The sequence below is a fragment of the Pelophylax lessonae genome (assembly GCF_965119305.1).
Source record: "Pelophylax lessonae genome assembly, chromosome: 10".
Classification (NCBI taxonomy): Eukaryota; Metazoa; Chordata; class Amphibia; order Anura; family Ranidae; genus Pelophylax; species Pelophylax lessonae.
In genome coordinates this window covers 204,893,778-204,914,262 of record NC_138777.1, presented here as the reverse complement: position 1 = coordinate 204,914,262, position 20,485 = coordinate 204,893,778, and the positions used below count along the sequence as shown (strand labels likewise).

General features: G+C 46.1%; 1 protein-coding gene across 1 annotated transcript in view; it reads right to left on the bottom strand.

Annotated features, from left to right (window-relative positions):
* KCNG4 (potassium voltage-gated channel modifier subfamily G member 4) overlaps positions 1 to 18,111 on the bottom strand; it is a 43,597-nt gene extending 25,486 nt beyond the window's left edge. Inside the window, exons 1-2 of the mRNA XM_082269589.1 lie at positions 17,958 to 18,111; positions 13,993 to 14,776 (exon numbers count right to left, since the gene is read on the bottom strand). Of these exons, the coding sequence (XP_082125715.1) occupies positions 13,993 to 14,742 (750 nt within the window). The 5' untranslated portion in view covers positions 14,743 to 14,776; positions 17,958 to 18,111. The remainder of the gene's footprint in view (positions 1 to 13,992; positions 14,777 to 17,957) is intronic.
* Positions 18,112 to 20,485: the final 2,374 nt, after the last annotated feature.

The following is a 20,485-nucleotide window of genomic DNA, read 5'->3' as shown; positions in this document are numbered from 1 at the left end:
AAGTAGTACAGAAATTACTTTTGGCAATCGGTGCTGTGCTGCAAAGTCGGCGTCGCACAGATTCGGACGGTGCATTTGCTGCCAATTGGCTCCGATTTTACATCAGATTTAACATGTCAAATCGCATGTCAAATTGGACCAATGTGAACGGGGACTTAAGTCCCGTACACACGTACCGATTGTCGGCCGAACGATCGGCCGTCTTTTGTCCAGGGCTGTCCTGTCCGCTGAAAAGTGCAAAAGACTGCACACGAATTTTGTCGGCCAACAACAGCCGACTGCAGAAGTGATGTCATGTGATGGTTAACTTTCCCTGTGTTTTTTCTTTTCTGAGCATGCCCAGTCTTGCAAATCTGCTGATTGTCGGCCAAATTCTGTACTGACTGGCGAACAATCGGCCGTTCTGTTGTCGGCCTACAAAAATTTTAATGCTTGCACGACAGATTCTGTTCGGCCGAAAATGCGCTGTCGGCTGTCGGAAGCATCATACTAACAAGCCTACAATCGGCCGATCGGTCGGCGGCCGAATATTTGCGGCAGACAATCGGTAAGTGTGTACGGGGCAATATTCTCAAAGTTTGATTAAACAAGCTGAGGTTAGAAGCTGATTGGCTACCATGCACAGCTGCACCAGATTCAGTTTTAGGGCTGGTTCATACAACAAAAACGCACTCCAGATCCCTTTTGGATGCATTTCTACATGTGCATTTTTGACGCGTTCTGGTGCGTTTTTAATGTGTTCCCAGATGCATTCCAGATACTTTTTTTCTTTCCTGTTTTTTTTCCCCACTGCTCTGGGGTCTGATGAGTTTTTGATGCGTTCCAGTGCGTTTTTGATGCGTTTTACCGCGTTCCAGTGCAGGAAAAATGCATCATGTTCTACTTTTTTTTCTGAAACTGGAATGCACTGGAACTGACCAAACTGGTGTGAACTATGCCATTGGAAACCACGTAGCGCCAGTTCACACCACATGCAGTCCAGTGAATTTTTTTCTGCATCGAAAACTAATGGAGAATAGGTTGTATGGTTTCCAATGGCATAGATCACACCAGTGCGGTCAGTTTTAGGGTGTCCCAGTTCCAAAAATAAAAATTAAACATGCTGCATTTTCCCTGCAGTGAACTGTACTGGAATGTGGTAAAACGCATGAAAAACGTACCAGAATGCACTGGAACACATCAAAAATTCACCAGACCCCATTACAGTGAAAAAAAAAAAATGAAAAAAGAGAAAAAAAGAAGAAAAAAGCATCTGGAATGTATCCGGAAACGCATCAAAAACACACCAGAACGTGTCAAAAACATACTGTAAGGGATTAGCTCGGTGGTAGGCGTGGATGACCCCTTGGGGGGTGCGTTTTCCCAGAGAGGTAGCCGACAAGTGCTTGCAAACAAACAGTGTGGTTTATTAAATGGTGTTTTCTTCACCAGGCTGTATGCAGCAAAACATCCAAAATAAAATAAAACAGAAAATAAATCCTTGCCTCTGTGGGCGGCTACCTTCTCACAACTGGAACCTGCCTAAGTGTCTGTCTCCAACCTACCGTCGGGCAGACTTCCTTGTCCTCCAGCGGACACTCAATAGTCCTTTTATAATAGCTTCACAGGGCAACACAGTCCTTTGTTTCTTTCACATCAACAGTTCGTCTTCTCACCTTTGAGACGTATTCACCCTTGGTTACCGTCCCGGGCACACATCACTCCGGGGGGTCTTCTCCCAGGCCCACACATCCTGTCGGGAGGCACACGCTGACTGTCCTCCTGCTCCCAGCCCACATGGCTTCAGGACACAGCTTCTGGAGGCAGCAAACAATAGGAATTTCTCTGAACAAATTATAGAGCCTTAACTCCCTCATTCTGAACAGGTGAAGGCCTTTCAACTTCCTGCTGGCTAGCTCTGTAGCCAACACCCTAAATTAATTACTGGACTTTCTAAATCAGGTGGAAATGTATCTCCTTCCTGTGACTACATTCCCAGATTTAGCTGACTTCCTGTCACATACCCCCCCCTCTTGTTTCAACCCTAGGGTTGGGACACATATTTCCAGGCACGCATGTGTCAGGCACTGCTGACTCACTGATAAGCCTCCTATTATCCTCAAGCTTCCGGATGAAACTGTTTTGTCATCTTCATTGACGGATTTCTCATAAATGCCACACAGTTTGTCTCTCATCTCATATACACATTCTTCAACTGCATTTTTGGCATCATTTTGCTCCTTCTCGTTTCTGTCATCTTCATTGACAGCTTTCTCATAAATGTCAGACAGCTTGTCCCTCATAACCGTCTGTCCAATCCACCATGGAGGACCGTGATCCATAGGCAACTCAATTGGGCTAGTCTTAATGTCTTCAACATTCTTAAGACGCCTCTCTCTGCAATCCATAAATGTTTTCCACAAAACTTTGAGAACCTTTGCTTCACTAAGCTTTGTTCCAAGTAGGGACTCTTGACATCCCTCTGTGACTTGAGTTGCCTCTCCATACAGCTGTACACAATCATTGACTTTTTGTTGTAAAAGGGAATGATCTTCCTTCTTGAGCTTTGCTTGCTCTAAGATGCTGTGCAGAGGATTTTCCAATTGAGACAACAGGCTGTCACACATTTCTTCAAAGTGACCCCTGTTCCTTTTCCCAGAGATATCAATATCATTCAAACATTTCATATTCATAGGCAGATCTGAAGCATTTGCACTCATCAACTTCTTAAACTTTTCGCCCTCCTGAGCGAGTCGCAGTAAAGGCCTACTATTTGATTTGATATTCAGTTTATATTTCTTGCCAAACTCTTCACAGAAGTAGCCAACCAGAACATCATCAACTTTCCTTCCACCAACATAGGGGTCAAAGGCAACAACACAGTTGAACCCAGCGATCTGGGTGGTATCCATTATAGACCTCCTCTCTGCATCAGTGAAGAAGCATGGAACTGCAACACATTCTTTTACAGGTTTCTTCAATGCACTTTCTGCTGAACTATTTGACCGCTCAAGGTCACCTAGTTCTTTTTCTCTATCTGAATTCCACATGGAATGCATCTCAAGATCACGATCAAACTTCTGCCACCCGTCTTTCACCAGTTCCATTTTGGAAACACTCCCTGAAAGGCACTTATTCATTTGCTTCACGTTTTCACCAACAGCCTTAGTTTTCTCCACTAGGTTTTCAGCCTGAACTGAGAAATCATCACATTTCTTACTCAGCTCCTTTGTTTGCTGAAGCTCTAATGATACATTTTCCAATGCTTGAAGTTTTTGAAGGAACGGGTTATTCCAAAGGGGTGATTCAAGCCACATGTCGTCACATTTCTGAGGCTCACTCAGGACAGACCCCAAAACACTGATCCTTTTAAAAACTGCATCAGGCACACTATCCCCTCTTTGGGACAGATCCTCTGTTGCCTGGAATTCCTCTTCCAGTTCCTGCAACGGAATCTTCATCTCTTCTAGTTGCTGTTCTAAGGCTCGCTTAGACTTTTCTAGCTCCTGAACGCTTTTCACAACATCATCCTTGGAGCTGATCAATTCTTCCATTTCTGTACGCAGCTGTTTAACACTTTCTAGTTCAGCCTTACACTCTAGAGCTTCCTCCAAAGAGCGAGCCAAGAACAGGGCTTTGCTCTCGTTATCACGCACCTCCGTTTCTGCACGTGCGCGTTCTTCTGCATATTTTGCAGACACATTCTTCTCTTCACCAAGCATCTGATCAAACTTCTTTTTCACATCTTCAACACACTGTAATGAACCAACGCTTTCTTCCATGCGTTTTTTCATAACCGCTATCTGAGCTTGCAATGTTGCGACTTGCTCTGATAGGTTTTTCTTTGCTTCCGCCTCCTCTTTTAATTGTTCCAGGAAGCCATTTTTCTCATCTTCCATTTGTTTGAGCTTTGTGCTAAAACTCAGCCTTTGACACCTCTCTTCCTGTAAGAGTTCCTGCGTGTCTTGCAGCTGCGATTCCAAGATAGAAAAATCTTCCGCAATTTCTCTAGATTTGCTGTCTGCTTGAGAAAGCTGATTTGTAACATTGTCCAACTCAACCTGCAGTCGGTTTGCCTTCTCTGACAGCTTAGCACACAATCGGTCACCTTCTGACACCTTGACTTGCGATTCCAGAAGCTGTGCCTCTACTTTTTCCCTCTTATGTTCACAATCTTCTTTTCCCTGCATAAGAGCCTTCACCTCATTGGCTAGCATCTGGGAATAAGAATGTAATTCTGCCACACAGGCTTCTTTCTCCTTTAACTGCTGCTGGACACGTTGGGCTTCCCCTTTCCAACTTTCACAGTCCGCACGCCATTCATCTACCACATTGCTTAAAGTAGTGAGCTCATACACAGTACTCAGTAATTTAGCCTCTCTTTCACTTTTCTCTTTGTCGCTGAGAGACAATGTCGCTTCCAGAGCAACATTCTGTTCCTGCGACTCCTGCAGGTCTATTTTTGTAGCTCCCAAAGACTGAAGACTTTTTTCCAGCTGATTACGCAACTCCAACATATCAGCCATACTTTGCTTCTGCAAAGTCTGAATTTCACTTTCCTTTTCCATGAGGATGGTATCTTTCTCCATTATAGTCTCTCTGCGTTTTTGCAACTCGACCAAAAGAAGAGCAGTGGATTCTTCCCACTGTGACACATGAGACTTGAGTAGTTCATTTGTTTCCTGCAAGTTTCTATGCTCCATTTTAAGCAATTCCAAGGCTTGTTCCTTTTCTTCCATTTTCCGTTGCAAGGCATCCAACTCAGTCCTGCACACATACTCGGTTTCCTCCAAACCGATGGCCTCCATTGGCTGCTGGCGTCTCTGTTTCCAGCCTGCCATGCTCTCTTGATGAGCCTTTTGTTGAGCTGCAAAGCTCTGCTGAAAATCCGCATTTGCCTGCTGTTGAGCTGCATTTGCTTGCTGTTGAGCTGCATTTGATATAATCAGATGTTTCAACATCTCCTCCATTTTGAGTTTACTTTTCATCTGAGCACACTGCGTCTCCATAGCAGTTTCATCAGTGTTGCTAGGGACAACAACCTTCCTCTTTAGTAGACTCTCTTTAGGCATGGATGGGGCTGGTTCAGACGGTAACATCCCCTCCATCCATAGAATCCGGTCTCTCATTTCATCTATCTTTGCATTTTTCAGGCGTTTGGATCGCCCCATCTTCAATAACTCCACAAATTTTTCACAGTCCAGCAAAAAATTTTCAGACCACTGTCTCTTTAACACATGTAGTTTTTCTCTCTCTTGCAAGATCTCTTTTCCTGCACACACAGTTTGTGCAGTCACTTGCACCAGACACAACAAAGTTCATCAAATAATTTTGAGACCGCTGTCTCTTTAAAACACGTTTTTTTTTTTTTTTTTTTTTTCTGTCAGGATCTTCTCTCCTGCACACATAGATTGTGCAATCTCATGCACCAGACAAAGTTCATCAAACATTTGCACTTCCTTGCAGGGATCTTCGCTTCTGCCCACTGCATACCTCCACCATATGTAAGGGATTAGCTCGGTGGTAGGCGTGGATGACCCCTTGGGGGGTGCGTTTTCCCAGAGAGGTAGCCGACAAGTGCTTGCAAACAAACAGTGTGGTTTATTAAATGGTGTTTTCTTCACCAGGCTGTATGCAGCAAAACATCCAAAATAAAATAAAACAGAAAATAAATCCTTGCCTCTGTGGGCGGCTACCTTCTCACAACTGGAACCTGCCTAAGTGTCTGTCTCCAACCTACCGTCGGGCAGACTTCCTTGTCCTCCAGCGGACACTCAATAGTCCTTTTATAATAGCTTCACAGGGCAACACAGTCCTTTGTTTCTTTCACATCAACAGTTCGTCTTCTCACCTTTGAGACGTATTCACCCTTGGTTACCGTCCCGGGCACACATCACTCCGGGGGGTCTTCTCCCAGGCCCACACATCCTGTCGGGAGGCACACGCTGACTGTCCTCCTGCTCCCAGCCCACATGGCTTCAGGACACAGCTTCTGGAGGCAGCAAACAATAGGAATTTCTCTGAACAAATTATAGAGCCTTAACTCCCTCATTCTGAACAGGTGAAGGCCTTTCAACTTCCTGCTGGCTAGCTCTGTAGCCAACACCCTAAATTAATTACTGGACTTTCTAAATCAGGTGGAAATGTATCTCCTTCCTGTGACTACATTCCCAGATTTAGCTGACTTCCTGTCACAATACATACATGCAGAAATGCATCCGGAGCGGATCTGGAGTGTGTTTTTATGGTGTGAATCAGCCCATAACCTACTTTCCATGCAGTTTTGAGCAGAAAAATAACGCACTGGACTACATGTGGTGTGAACTTTCCCTTAATAAATTGCCCCAATACTGTCTACATGCCCTCCAGTGATGGCTACATGGTATCCCTCAGGGCGGGTTTCATAATGGTGACAACAGCGGACCACGTCTGTGTAATGTGTGCTGAAACAGCCACTTGAAGCCTCCTTTGGAAGCCCATGTGACTGGGTGAGCCCATGTGACTGGGTGACAACTTGGGAGAACAAGTGGGAGCACAGGGTGTGCCGGGTGTGCCTGGGCACACCCTAATCATCCTGTTCGGTGACGATTCCCCTTGCTTCCTGGTGCCCGTTTCCCCCTTGCAGTGCTGCCAGCTTCCCTCCTCTCCTCTTCTGCCTGCTGCTGCGGGGGATGCTTCAGGATGGATGAATGAATGAACACAGTGTGTGATTTGTACCGATCACTCTTGTGTTCATTCTTAACTGAAGCATAGTAAACTATGTTTACCATGCTTCAGTTTGTGAATGAACAGGAAGCCGCTCAGCACAGAGCACTTCCCATTTGTTCACTGTCCAGTGCAGCTGAGGCTGCAGAGAAAGGGAAGCTCTGTCCTCAGTCCCTTTCTCTTTGTTTGGACTCTTTTTCAGCAGGAACGCGGAGCAATGCAGTTCCAGAACCTGCAGCACTGACTGTATGCAACGGCACGGGGTGCTGGGGTGTGCTGCAGGGTCTATTGCTACTGGCTGCTGGGGGATATTTTCTATCTGGAGGGGATCTATTGTTGCTAGGGGGTGGGTCTTATATTGCTAGGGGGGTCAATTGTTGCTGGAAGGGATTTACTGTTGAGGGAGGGGTCTATTGTTGCTGGGGGGTGGGTCTTATATTGCTGGGGGGGTCAATTGTTACTTGAAGAGATCTACTACAAAAAATTGAAATTGGGTGACTGACAAAGTTGCACCTAAAGCCAACCAAAAACACCACATCCCTGATATAAAATATGAAGAACAGAAGCGGTATTCAGTGGACTGGAAGACCAGCCATGAAACCACCAAAATGTGGGACTTTAAAGGTGTATGGTAATGACACAGACAGGGCAATTGAAGATGAATAAAAAATCAACTTTAATATTTAACATATTACATTAAAAAAGGTACAATAATTGTACCCAAACATTGGTGGTCAAATATATAAGACAGACATTACAGTAGATAAACAGATGAATACTACGTTCATTAGAAGCCGAGAAGATGCAGGGGGTCACCGAGGTCCTACATGTTTCGCCATTTCATTGGCTTCATCAGGGACTAAGTGACTTGTGACCTCTCGCAGTGGCTCTAAATACAAAGCGTAATAAACATAGACACAGCAACTGTAAACTGCATGACTGGACGTGTGCATAACGTGGTGCCAGACCTCCCCCCGAAAGTCCCGGATGGACGCGGGGTAGTGAGTACCTTGAGAGGCCAACCAATGCTGGACCGGACTGGGACACAGTCACCACTACCTGACGCTGCGCTGCGCGGGACGGATGCAAATTCAATTCAGGCTTATGAGGTTGGAACCTATTATTCTACCCTTTCGCATTTGACAAATTAGCCGATTACTGTGTCCCAGTCCGGTCCAGCATTGGTTGGCCTCTCAAGGTACTCACTACCCCGCGTCCATCCGGGACTTTTGGGGGGAGGTCTGGCACCACGTTATGCACACGTCCAGTCATGCAGTTTACAGTTGCTGTGTCTATGTTTATTACGCTTTGTATTTAGAGCCACTGCGAGAGGTCACAAGTCACTTAGTCCCTGATGAAGCCAATGAAATGGCGAAACATGTAGGACCTCGGTGACCCCCTGCATCTTCTCGGCTTCTAATGAACGTAGTATTCATCTGTATATCTACTGTAATGTCTGTCTTATATATTTGACCACCAATGTTTGGGTACAATTATTGTACCTTTTTTAATGTAATATGTTAAATATTAAAGTTGATTTTTTATTCATCTTCAATTGCCCTGTCTGTGTCATTACCATACACCTTTAAAGTCCCACATTTTGGTGGTTTCATGGCTGGTCTTCCAGTCCACTGAATACCGCTTCTGTTCTTCATATTGAAGAGATCTACTGTTGAGGGAGGGGTCTATTATTGCTGGCTGCTGGCCGTGGGAGATCTGTTGTTACTGCCGGGGGTCTATTGTTGCTGAGGGATTTATAGTCACTGCAGAGGGGGAATTTTGTTTCGGTGGTCCATTGTTGTTGGAGGGGATCTATTGTTGATAGAAGGGGCTCTATTGTGACTGGCTGCAAGGGATCTATTTTATTGCTTTTTTTGGTATCATTAACATATTCCATACAAATGAATTATCAGCACAAAGTGATGCTTTGGTCTGTATTCTCTAAAAAGGCAGTAATGGGAGGTGGATGGGGGGTGGAACAAAGGAACAGTATTCAGGGGTGGGTAGGGGTGGAGAAAAGGGGTCGGAAAGTGGGAGTTCCTGCTCCTATTCTATGAGAAAAAAAAGCCCTGTTTAGACATTTGATATTTCCCCAAAGCTCCCCAAAGGCTAAAAACAATTGTAAAAAAAAAAAAATTGAATTATTAAAAAAAAATAAAATTGTAAAAAATAATAAAAAATAAAAACTGCTGATGCCGCCCACTGCCCTACTGACACCAATCTCTGCTCTGCTGACAGCGTCCATGGCATGCTCTGCACTCTAATGCAATAGGCTGCGCATACCAATGATTGGGAGACAGAGGCAGAGTGTTGTCACCCTGTAACAGGAAGTGCCTGAACCAGGACCACCGTGGCAGGATCACCAGGCAATATATTTAAATGAAAGCTCCAGATTTACAAAGTTTGAAAATGACTTTTGAATGAGATTTTACTGATTGGATTTCCATCTAGTAACCTGCAGGATACAGAAATACATTGTGGTGGAAATTGTCGTGTCACCTCTTTTAGTTTCCAGGTGTCGTGTGATTTGATTGGTGATAATTCTGATATAATATACTGTAATCAGCTCTTCCTTTTGTTGGTAACAATGTATCATGTGATGGAAAAAAAAGTCTGCCAATTTATTACACGTAACAACGGCAGCTCCCCTTGGGGAAAACAGCCAATGACATCGCCCTGGGGGAATTTGGCCAATCACAGCACATTAATGTTGTGATATGAACACTTCTAGGAAAAAACATCTGTGATGTCATCGTCTGCACTAAAGCTGGCCTTACACCATACAATCTAAATGTACAATCGCTATGAAATCTACTTAGATTCAAAACCTAAACAATCTATCCAATTTGCAGTAAATCAGGCAGGTCTTGGCTAATGGGCCATACACACTATAAGATTTTCTGAAGACTTCTTCCTTTAGAATTACCAAAACCATATAATATGAGGTCAAACCTAAACACTTTCAATTTGTACGCAATCTGGCAGGCCCTTGCACTACATAGAAAAGGTAAATCTGAAGGAAAAAGTCTTCAGAAAATCTTATAGTGTGTATGGCCCTTAAATCTAAGGGAGATTGTACAATCAGATTGTACAGTGAATGGTCAGATTTAGTTGAGGGATGATTATTACAGAAAATAAAATGTTATAACTGCAATGAGGAAAAGCAGCGAATGATGGAAAAAATATCCCCCCCACACGTTTTAATTCTGAATAAAACTTACACCATTTATCTAACAAACTTGGGGGGTTTAAAGGGGGCCTGACATAAATTTTGTATTGATAAAACAGTAAATGTAACACCACACCCAGCACCACTGATAACTGAATTGAATTAAAAGAGGAAGACGTAATGACGAAACGCGTCCGGAGCGTGACCACGCGGCCTCAGTAAGCAGATGTCGGACTGTTTGGTATCACCGGGGAAATTGGTTTATGTAAAGGAAAGTTCAGCGAGATAATGGAGGATGACGTCTCCCTGCGCACACTGACTTCCTGTTGGGAAAGCCGCAGAGGCGGACAGACAGACAACTGTCCCCATGAACCTCCTCCAGCCTGAAATGGGTTCCAGAGATCCGAGAAATTACAATTACAGCACATGAATCCCAATCCCCACCAGCAACCGTCTACTGTCTGTGGATACTACTCTCCTTCCAGCAACAGGTGCAGAAAAACTACAACTCTCAGCATTACAATAACCTGTGTCTGCCAAGATGGTGGAGAACCACAACACTCAGCGTGTCCCATAAGACACCAATAACCTGTTTCTGCCAAACTTCTGGAGAACTACCACTCCCAGCATGATCCATTAGCCAGCAATAACGTGTATCTGCCCAGATTCTGGAGAACTACAACTCCCAGCATGACCCATCAGCAAGCAGTAACCTTTGTCTGTCAAGCTTCTGGAGCACTACAACTCCCAGAATTTCTTGCTAGCCACCCATAACCTCTGTTTGCCAAGCTGTCAGGGAACTACAACACCCAGCATGTCCTATTAGCCACCCATAACTTGTGTCTGTCAAGCTGCTACAGTACTATAACACTCAGCATGTCCTATGAGCCTCCAATAAATGATGTCTGCCAAGCTGCTAGAGAGCTATAACACCCAGCATGTCATATGAGCCTCCAATAAATTATGTCTGCCAAGCTGCTAGAGAGCTACAGTAGCCACCAATAACCTATGCCAGACAAGCTGCTTCAGAACTACTACTCCCAGCATGGCCTATTACCAACCCATAATCTGTGTCTGTAATGCTGCTAGATAACTACAACACCCAGCATGCCCTATTAACCTCCAATAACCTATGTTGATCAAGCTCGTTCAGAACTGCTACTCCAGCATGTCATCTTACCCACCAATAACCTATGTCTATCAAGCTGCTACAGAACTACTACTCCCAGCATGTCCTCTTACCCACCAATAACCTATGTCTGCCAAGCTGCTACAGAACTACTACTCCCAGCATGTCCTCTTACCCTCCAATAACCTATTTCTACCAAGATGCTACAGAACTACTAATGCCAGTATTTCCTTTAAGCCACCAATAACCTTGTCTGCCAAGCTGCTGGAAAACTACAACACCCAGCATGCCCTATTAACCTCCAATAACCTATGTCTACCAAACTGCTACAGAACTAATACTACCAGCATTGCCTTTTACCTACAAATAACCGGTGTCTGCCAAGCTGCTACAGAACTACTTCTCCCAGCATGTCCTATCAGCCACCAATAACCTGTGTCTGTCTAGCTGTAGGAGAACTAAAACTCCCAGCAAGTTTTTGAGACTCTGAGAAGATGCTGGATCCTATAACCCACGAGAGCCACAGGCTGAGAATTAATTTCTGCTGCAACTATATAGAATTGAAGGTCCTGAGCCGGAGTCCCTGCCAGGTAGCCCAGAGTAGCCCATATTTCCCCAGAACTAACAAGGAAATAAATAGATATCTCCAGATGGGGTCACCTGCCTTGGATATGAGGTGTTTGATGGAGGGAAGATATGACAAGAAGAGGAGGCTGGAGATGGCAGAGATGATGGGAAGATAGCTGATCGGTTCCTTAACAGTGGAGTTCCACTTTAGTGTTTTGCAGCTCAATGTTGCCACCTAGTGCCCACTTTTATAATGACCTGGTCTGCATACGTCTCTATTATTATTATTATTATTATTATTATTTTTATTATTACATCTCAGTAGTGAACACACACCAAACATTTAGTATCAGCTGACAGAATTATTGATGTTTCCCTGGCTGTCTCCCCCACTCCTTCAGTGAGAATCCCTCCAAGATTTACTGAGAAACTATAGACATTCATATCGTCCAGTGTCACCCATTTACTTCTGACAATTCTCCTTCCTAATTCTGTGTTATTTACTACCCAGCGAGCTGGGAAATGTCTATGCGTCTATGCTATTAAGGTTTGATGCCTTATTGCTTGCAACAATTCCAACTTTTTCCATTAGTCACAGTGAAGGACAAAGTGCAGTAACTCACAGCAGAGAAATTATATCTTCTGATTGGTTGTTTTGGGTTAAAGTACATTAAACCCTAACTCTGCTCCACTTATCATGTTTGCAGGGTCGGACCCCCAGTAACCAGTCAGGTTTCATATCAGCAAGGGGTGGATTCTGATTGGTTGTTCTGGGTTACGGCACATTGAACATTATCTCTGCACCTCTGATCATGTGTATGGGGTTGGACCCCCCCAACGACCAATCAGGTTTCATATCAGTGAGGAGTGAATTCTGATTGGTTGTTCTGGGTTACGGCACATTGAACATCATCTCTGCACCTCTGATCATGTGTATGGGGTTGGACCCCCCCAACGACCAATCAGGTTTCATATCAGTGAGGAATGAATTCTGATTGGTTGTTCTGGGTTACGGCACATTGAACATCATCTCTGCACCTCTGATTGTGTGTGTGGGGTCGGACTCCCTCAATGACCCATCAGGTTTCATATCAGTTAGGAGTGAATTCTGATTGGTTTTCTGAGTTACTGTACATTGAACATTATCTCTGCACCAGGGCTGTGATAAGGGGTGGGCAAGAGGGAAGGTTGCCCTGGGCGCATTGGTTTATTGTAGGGATTGGAGTGCCCTAACCCTGATATGGGGGGGCGCAGTTTGGCATCTTTGCCCTGGGTGCTGGATGACCTTGTCCCGCCACTGCTCGGCACCACTGATCATGTTTGTGGGATTGGACCCCCCTGTGACTAGTCAGGTTTCATATGAACTGCATGAGCAAAGCGTAAATTCTGATTGGCTGCTCTACATTATTGATCATGTTTGTGGAGTCCAATCAGGTTTCATGTCAGCAATAAGTGAATTCTGATCAGTTATTCTGGGTTACGACACATTGCACATCATCTCTGCACCATTGATCATGAGTGTGGGGTTGGACAGCAATGTTTCCAATCAGGTTTTATAACAGACGTATGAGCGAAGAGGGAATTTTGATTGGCTGCGCTGGGCTACTTCACTTTACACACAGCTGTTTGCCCTAAGCTGACCATACATGTACAATCTGATTGCCCAATCTTCTTTAGGGTGACCAGACACACTACAATCCAATTGAACAAACTCCTTTAAATTTACTAAAATATTGTAAAATTCGGGATAGACCTAAATTATCTATTCAATTTGTATCCCTCAACACTAAGGGTGTCAAACTCAGTTTCATCACAGGCCACATGAGCATTATGGTTGCCCTCAAAGAGACGGTTGTATCTTTAAGACTAGATGTCCAGAGTACCCCACCCTTCTTTACATCAGGTGTCAAGAGTATCCCACCCTCCCTTACATCACAGTGTACCCCCCTTACCTTGTGTTGCTTCTGGGAACAAGCTGGGGTGGTGTTAGGAAACTGAAAGTGCAGTGTCTGGAGGAGGACCAGAGGAGGGCTAGATTCAGTCTGCTGAATGCTGAGACCAGGGGAGGCAAAGTTGAGGGGGTGCTGCGGCTGTACAAAGAGGCGCAGAATCTGTAGGAGGAGTTCTGTACTCCTCTCTTCTACCAACTGCTGAGATTGGGGGGAGTAGAGAAGAGCCTCTCCATAGCTACACAGAGAAGCACAGGATCTGGCATAAGAGTTCTGTTTTCCTTTCTGCTGCCAAATGTTAAGACAAGGTAGGGTGGCAACGAGGGGGTGCCGCAGCTGCAGTAGAGGTGTGAAGGCCACATGAAATGGCCTGGCGGTCCAGATTCCGCCCTACACTGTTGTACAGGTTGTATTGAGCTTGTACAATTTGATTTTAATGTGTATGGTTACTCCCACTGCCCTCTACATGGAAGACACAGTCACAGAGTACTCACCCTGTCCTCCTCCTCCCGCAGGTCCGGCATGGTGCTGATGCACAGGTTGATGGCGGTGGTGGCCACGAACAGGATGGACAGGCACGCAAACACTTTCCCCGGGATCCCAGACTGTGGATTCTCCACCATGTCCCGCAGTTTGTTCATACAATGCCCCATCTTGGTGGGGTCATCCAGGACGCAGATGGTCTCACGGGTGGTCTGTGCCTCCTCCTGCTTCCGGATGTCCTCCAGCTCCTCCAGCTTCTGGATGAGTTTCCGCAGGCAGCAGCGCTCCAGGTTGGACTCCTCGATGCCCCAATAGGCCAGCTCATCCTGAAAGGATAAAGCGCACATCTCCCGCAGTAGGCGCAGCTTGCCGGCCGCCAAGAAGCTGACGATCATGCTGAAGGCGCAGGGGTTCCTATCGAAAAAGAACTCGTTGGTGTCCTCATCAAAGTCGTCGCAGATCTGAATGATCTCCTCATAGCTGCTGCAGAACCTCAACCTACCCAGCCGGGTCATGGGAAAGTCGTCCAGCGTGCTCCATGGTAGAAGATACCTGTTGCCTCCAACATTGATGATGATCTCGCGTTTTAGGTCGGCTGCATAGAGCTCATCGGGGTCATAAATCCGTTGCGCCCTCCGGTACCTCACCCCCTTCACTGGCTGGGACTCGACAGAGATGGGGAAGAATTGGTTTAGGGTACTGCTCGACGTATAGCTGAGGTTGCTGTAGTCTTGCTCACTCCCTCCGGAGATTATAGGCATCGCTACCGGCCAGATGTCGCTTCACACGGGTGACCTGGAGAGGACAGAACATGATCATCAGAACAGACTAGGGGGGTCATTACCAAGACTGTTGCAGCTCTCTGGTTTGGCAGATGTAACTTTATTTCTTTTATCATTTTAAAATGTCTGGGATTAAAAGTACCAATTCAGTTTTTGCAGGTGACACCAAACTAGGCAATGGAATAACTTCCTTACAGGATGTCTCCAACTTACAAGCCGACCTTAATGTACTGTTCAATTGGGCAAATGAGGTTTGCGATTCTGCCCGCGATCCATAATCACATCAAATTGCTGGACGCCTGTGCCACTTTCAATGGCACCCCAAACACGGCGTGATTTTGCCGTGATTGTCACATGACGAATCACGGTAAAATCGCGCAAACAAAATCGCGGAACGCCTGTCGCCCAAAAAAAGTACAAGAACTTATTTTGGGCAAAAGGCGTCCCGTGATTCTGTTTGCTCGATTTTACCGCAATTCGTCAGGCGACAATCTTGGGCCACGTTTGGGGTGCCATTGGAAGTGGCACAGGCGTCCAGCAATTTGCCTTGATACAGAATGCCAGGATGTGAACGAAGCCTCAAGTTTGATTTACTAAAGTGGAGCAGCTCTGCACAGAAACCAATCAGCTTGCAGGTTTTATTGTCAAAGCTTAATTGAACAAGCTAGATTTAAAAGCTGATTGGCTACAAAGCACAGCTGCACCAGATTTAGCACTCTCCAGTTTTAGGCCCCTTTCACACGGCGGACCGTTCAGATCTGCCTGTTCGTTTTTTTGGCGGATCTGAACGGTCCCCCCCCATGCATTCCTTTGGGGCATCGGATGTCAGCGGAGACATGCCCGCTGACATCCGACCCGATTCGTCAAATCTGGACGGATGGAAACCCTATTTTCCATCCGTCCAGCGGATAGGATCGGATGGGATCGGATGACGGTCTGTTCCCATCCGATTTCCCCCATAGAGATGCATGGGGAACTGACAGCTGTGTCTCCGCACACAGCACGGAGACACAGCTGTCATCCTTCTGCTCAGCGGGGGATCGGCGGCTCGATCCCCCGCTGAGAAAAACGGAATCTGTCCGACGGACGGATAGTGTGAAAGGGACTTAGAAAATCAACCCGCTACTGTCTACATGCACTCCAGTTATGGCTGCATGGCATTTCTCAGGGCAGGCTTCTTGATGGTGACAACAGTGGACTGAGCCCAAGTCATGTGTGTCAGCATGGCTGGTTGTAGTCTACCCTGGAAACCTGTGTAGCAGGATGACGAGAGAGCAATTAGAAGAAAGGGACACAATGTTGTCACCCCAAATAACAGGAGGGGCCTGAACAAGGACCTTCATGGCAGGATGATCAGGGGCACATGTGACATGGTGACAACACAGGAGAAAAATAGGTTGTCACCCTATAACCAAAAAGGCCTGAACAAGCACCTTCATGGCAGGATCATCAGGGGCACATATAACAGTATGACCACACAGGGGAACAATAGGGAGATGGTTGTCATCCATACCAAAAAGGGCCTGAGCAAGGACCTTCATGGCAGGATCATCAGGGGCACATGTAACAGGGTGACAACACAGGAGTACATAAGGGAGACAGTTGTCACCCTGTAACACAAAGTAGCTTAACAATGGACCATGCCTGGGTATTGTGTGCTGGCAAAGGCGCCTTGTTGTCTCCCAGGACACCTATGTTACAGTGTGACAATCCAGTACAGCAATTAGGAGTCAGAGGCAGAGTGTTGGCCCCCCACATAACAGAAAGGGCCTGAACAAGGACCTCCTTGGCAGAATTATCTGTGGCACAAGTGACACAGTGACAACACAGAACAATAGGGAGATAGTTGTCACCCTATAACACAATCCTACCTGGGTAATGTGTGACGGCAGAGCCGCTTGATGTCTCCACTGGAAACCTGTGTAACACTACAGGAGAACAATTAGGAGACAGTGTTGTCACCCTACATAACAGGAAGGGCCTGAACAAGGACATCAATGGCAGGATCATCAAAGGAACACATGACAAGGTGACAACAGAAAATAAAAACAGGGAGAGGGTTGTCACCCTATAACACAAAGTTCTTGAACAGGGACCTACATGGAAGGATCACCAGGAATTGTTTTAATGAAAGCAGCAGATTTAAGAAGATTAAATATTACTTTTGATGATATGCTGAAGAATATATGGGATTTTAGTGATTAGTGTTACATAATTACAATTTCCTACATTAGGATATAAGCACCTAAATGTAATATAATACAGTGAATGATCCCCTTCAATGTCTCTGACATCTCTTTTCATTATTTCCTATCAGTGAGATGGAATAAATATGAATATAATATGAATACTGAGCGCCAGTACATATCATAGAGTTCTCTTCTTTGTCATATTCATAGAGGAAATAAAACATTGCCAGATGTAAATAAATCCTTCTAAATGATATATAGAGGAGAATGGGGAGGGAATAAAGGGATGGGGACACTTTGTATATATGCATATTATACAGAAATCTATCTATCTATCTATCTATCTATCTATCTATCTATCTATCTATCTATCTATCTATCTATCTATCTATCTATCTATCTATCTATCTATCTATCTATCTATCTATCTATCTATTTATCGTCATACATACATCATTATAGAAGAATTAGGATACTGGGATGGAACATTGATACATTGTAAATTGCAACCTTTAAAACAAAAAACAGATTATAAGAAAGATAAGGAAAATATCTCGGAATGATCAGAATGTGCTGCTCCAGAGACAATTCCAGGGACAAGTCCAGGACAATTCCCAGTTTTGGATATTGGAAAGTGAGGTGGGAGGACAGAAGAGTTCAGGATTTGTTATGAAATCCCCGAAATCGTGGGAATGATTAGGACAGGGACATTTAGGACAGGGACAGATAGGACAGGGACAGATAGGACAGGGACAGATAGGACAGGGACTGATAGGACAGGGACAGATAGGACAGGGACTGATAGGACAGGGACTGATAGGACAGGTAGGGAGCTCAGCCTAGAACTCCACAGGGATGTCACAGACTGATGTCCTTAGATGGTCAGATGTTACATTCCATGGATCACACCTGGACAGAACAACAACTTTGATATGGATGGACTGCGCCCTGGGAGGGGAGAATTTGGGGCACCCCCTAGGGAAGAAGTGATAAAGTTTTTCTTACCAGGATCCGCGTGCTGCTGCATCCTTCTCACTGCTCAGTCATCTCCATCCTCCGCTTCTCCTCCTCACCCGGGAGCTGCTGGCTGCAAAGCACACACTGACTGTACTAGACTCATCACTACCAATGCAACCTCCTCCTCCTCCTCCTTCTCCTCCTCCTCCTCTCCCATTCTGTGACCTCCCCTCACTGGCTGCCTCTTCTCTGCCCCATCTCCATCCTTCTCTGTCTCTCCGACTCTCCTATCCATCCACAACTCTTTTCCTTCCTCCCTCTTCCTCTTTTTTCTTTCAGTTTTCCCTCTCTCTCCCCTGTTCCCTCCTTCTATCGCATCTTATTAGTTATACATCTCTCCATCCCTCTGCCTTTCTATCTCCCTCTCCATCTTCTTTCTTTCTTTCTTTCTTTCTTTCTTTCTTTCTTTCTTTCTTTCTTTCTTTCTTTCTTTCTTTCTTTCTTTCTTTCTTTCTTTCTTTCTTTCTTTCTTTCTTTCTTTCCCAATGCCTTCTTCCTCTTCCTCTCTCTCCATATCTCTCTCTATATCTCTCTCTCTCTCTCTCTCCCCCCTCCCAATCTATCTCTCCATAACTCTCTCTCTCTCTCTCTCTCCCCTCCCCATCTCTCTCTCCATATCTCTCTCCCTCCCCTCCCCATCTTTCTTTCCATATCTCTCTCTTTCTCCCTCCCCTCCCCACCTCTCTCCATATCTCTCTCTCCCCTCCCCATATCTCTCTCCATATTTCTCTCTCTCTTCCCCCTTCCCCATCTATCTCTCCATATCTCTCTCCCTCCCCTCCCCACCTCTCTCCCCTCCCCATCTCTTCCTCCATCTCTCTCTCTCTCCCTCCATATCTCTCTCTCCCCTCCCCATCTATCTCTCCATATCTCTCTCCCTCCCCTCCCCACCTCTCTCTCTCTCCATATCTCTCTCTCTCTCTCTCCCTCCCCTCCCCACCTCTCCCTCCATTCTTTCTTTCTTTCTTTCTTTCTTTCCCAATGCCTTCTTCCTCTTCCTCTCTCTCCATATCTCTCTCTATATCTCTCTCTCTCTCTCTCTCTCTCCCCCCTCCCAATCTATCTCTCCATAACTCTCTCTCTCTCTCTCCCCTCCCCATCTCTCTCTCCATATCTCTCTCCCTCCCCTCCCCATCTTTCTTTCCATATCTCTCTCTTTCTCCCTCCCCTCCCCACCTCTCTCCATATCTCTCTCTCCCCTCCCCATATCTCTCTCCATATTTCTCTCTCTCTTCCCCCTTCCCCATCTATCTCTCCATATCTCTCTCCCTCCCCTCCCCACCTCTCTCTCTCCATATCTCTCTCTCCCCCCTCCCCATCTATCTCCATATCTCTCTCTCTCTCCCTCCCCACCTCTCTCTCCATATCTCTCTCTCTCCCTTCCCCATCTCTCTCCATATCTCTCTCTCCCCCCTCCCCACCTCTCTCTCCATATCTCTCTCCCTCCCCTCCCCACCTCTCTCTCTCCATATCTCTCTCTCCCCCCTCCCCATCTATCTCTCCATATCTCTCTCTCTCCCCTCCCCATCTCTTCCTCCATCTCTCTCTCTCTCCCTCCATATCTCTCTCTCCCCTCCCCATCTATCTCTCCATATCTCTCTCCCTCCCCTCCCCACCTCTCTCTCTCTCCATATCTCTCTCTCTCTCTCTCCCTCCCCTCCCCACCTCTCCCTCCATATCTCTCTCTCTCTCTCCCCTCCCCATCTCTCCCTCCATATCTCTCTCCCTCCCCTCCCCATGTCTCTCTTCATATCTCTCCCTCCCCTCCCCTCCCCTCCCCATCTCTCTCTCTATATCTCTCTATCTCTCCTCCCAATCTATCTCTCCATCTCTCCTTCCCTCCCCATCTCTTTCTCCCCCTTTCCAACCTATCCCCCCTCTTAACCCCCCCCCCCCCCCACCTCTCTCTCCATATCTCTCTCTGTCCCCTCCCCATCTCTCCCTCCATATCTCTCTCTCTCCCCTCCCCACCTCTCCCTCCATATCTCTCTCCCTCCCCTCCCCATCTCTCTCTCCCTCCCCTCCCCATCTCTCTCTCCCTCCCCTCCCCATCTCTTTCTCCCCCTTTCCAACCTATCCCCCCTCTTAACCCCCCCCCTCTCTCCTCTCATTCTCCCACTTCTCTCCTCCTCTTTAAGCCCCCCCCCCCCACACACACACACACACACGCACGCACACCCATATCTCTCTCTCTCTCTCTCTCACTCTTTCCCTTACCTGCCCTGTGCCCTCTCTTTGCTCCTCCTCACCTGGCTCCCCTCCTTCTCACTGTATGTTGCTCTCTGTATTAGGGTGCCCTCAGTCTATTCTGTGTCACCTTAATTATTACTATAATGTGCTGTATTGAGGCCCCGGATGTCTCATACGTGATGCTGGTATATTTGTGTGGATTTTCCATCGTCTCCATGTAGGTCCAGGACCTTGGAGGGTAGATTACTGGTTGCCATCCTGAGCCAGCTATTGCTTGTAGGAAATCTGTGAAAATGATTTTACTCTATTGTAATTGTAAACTACTT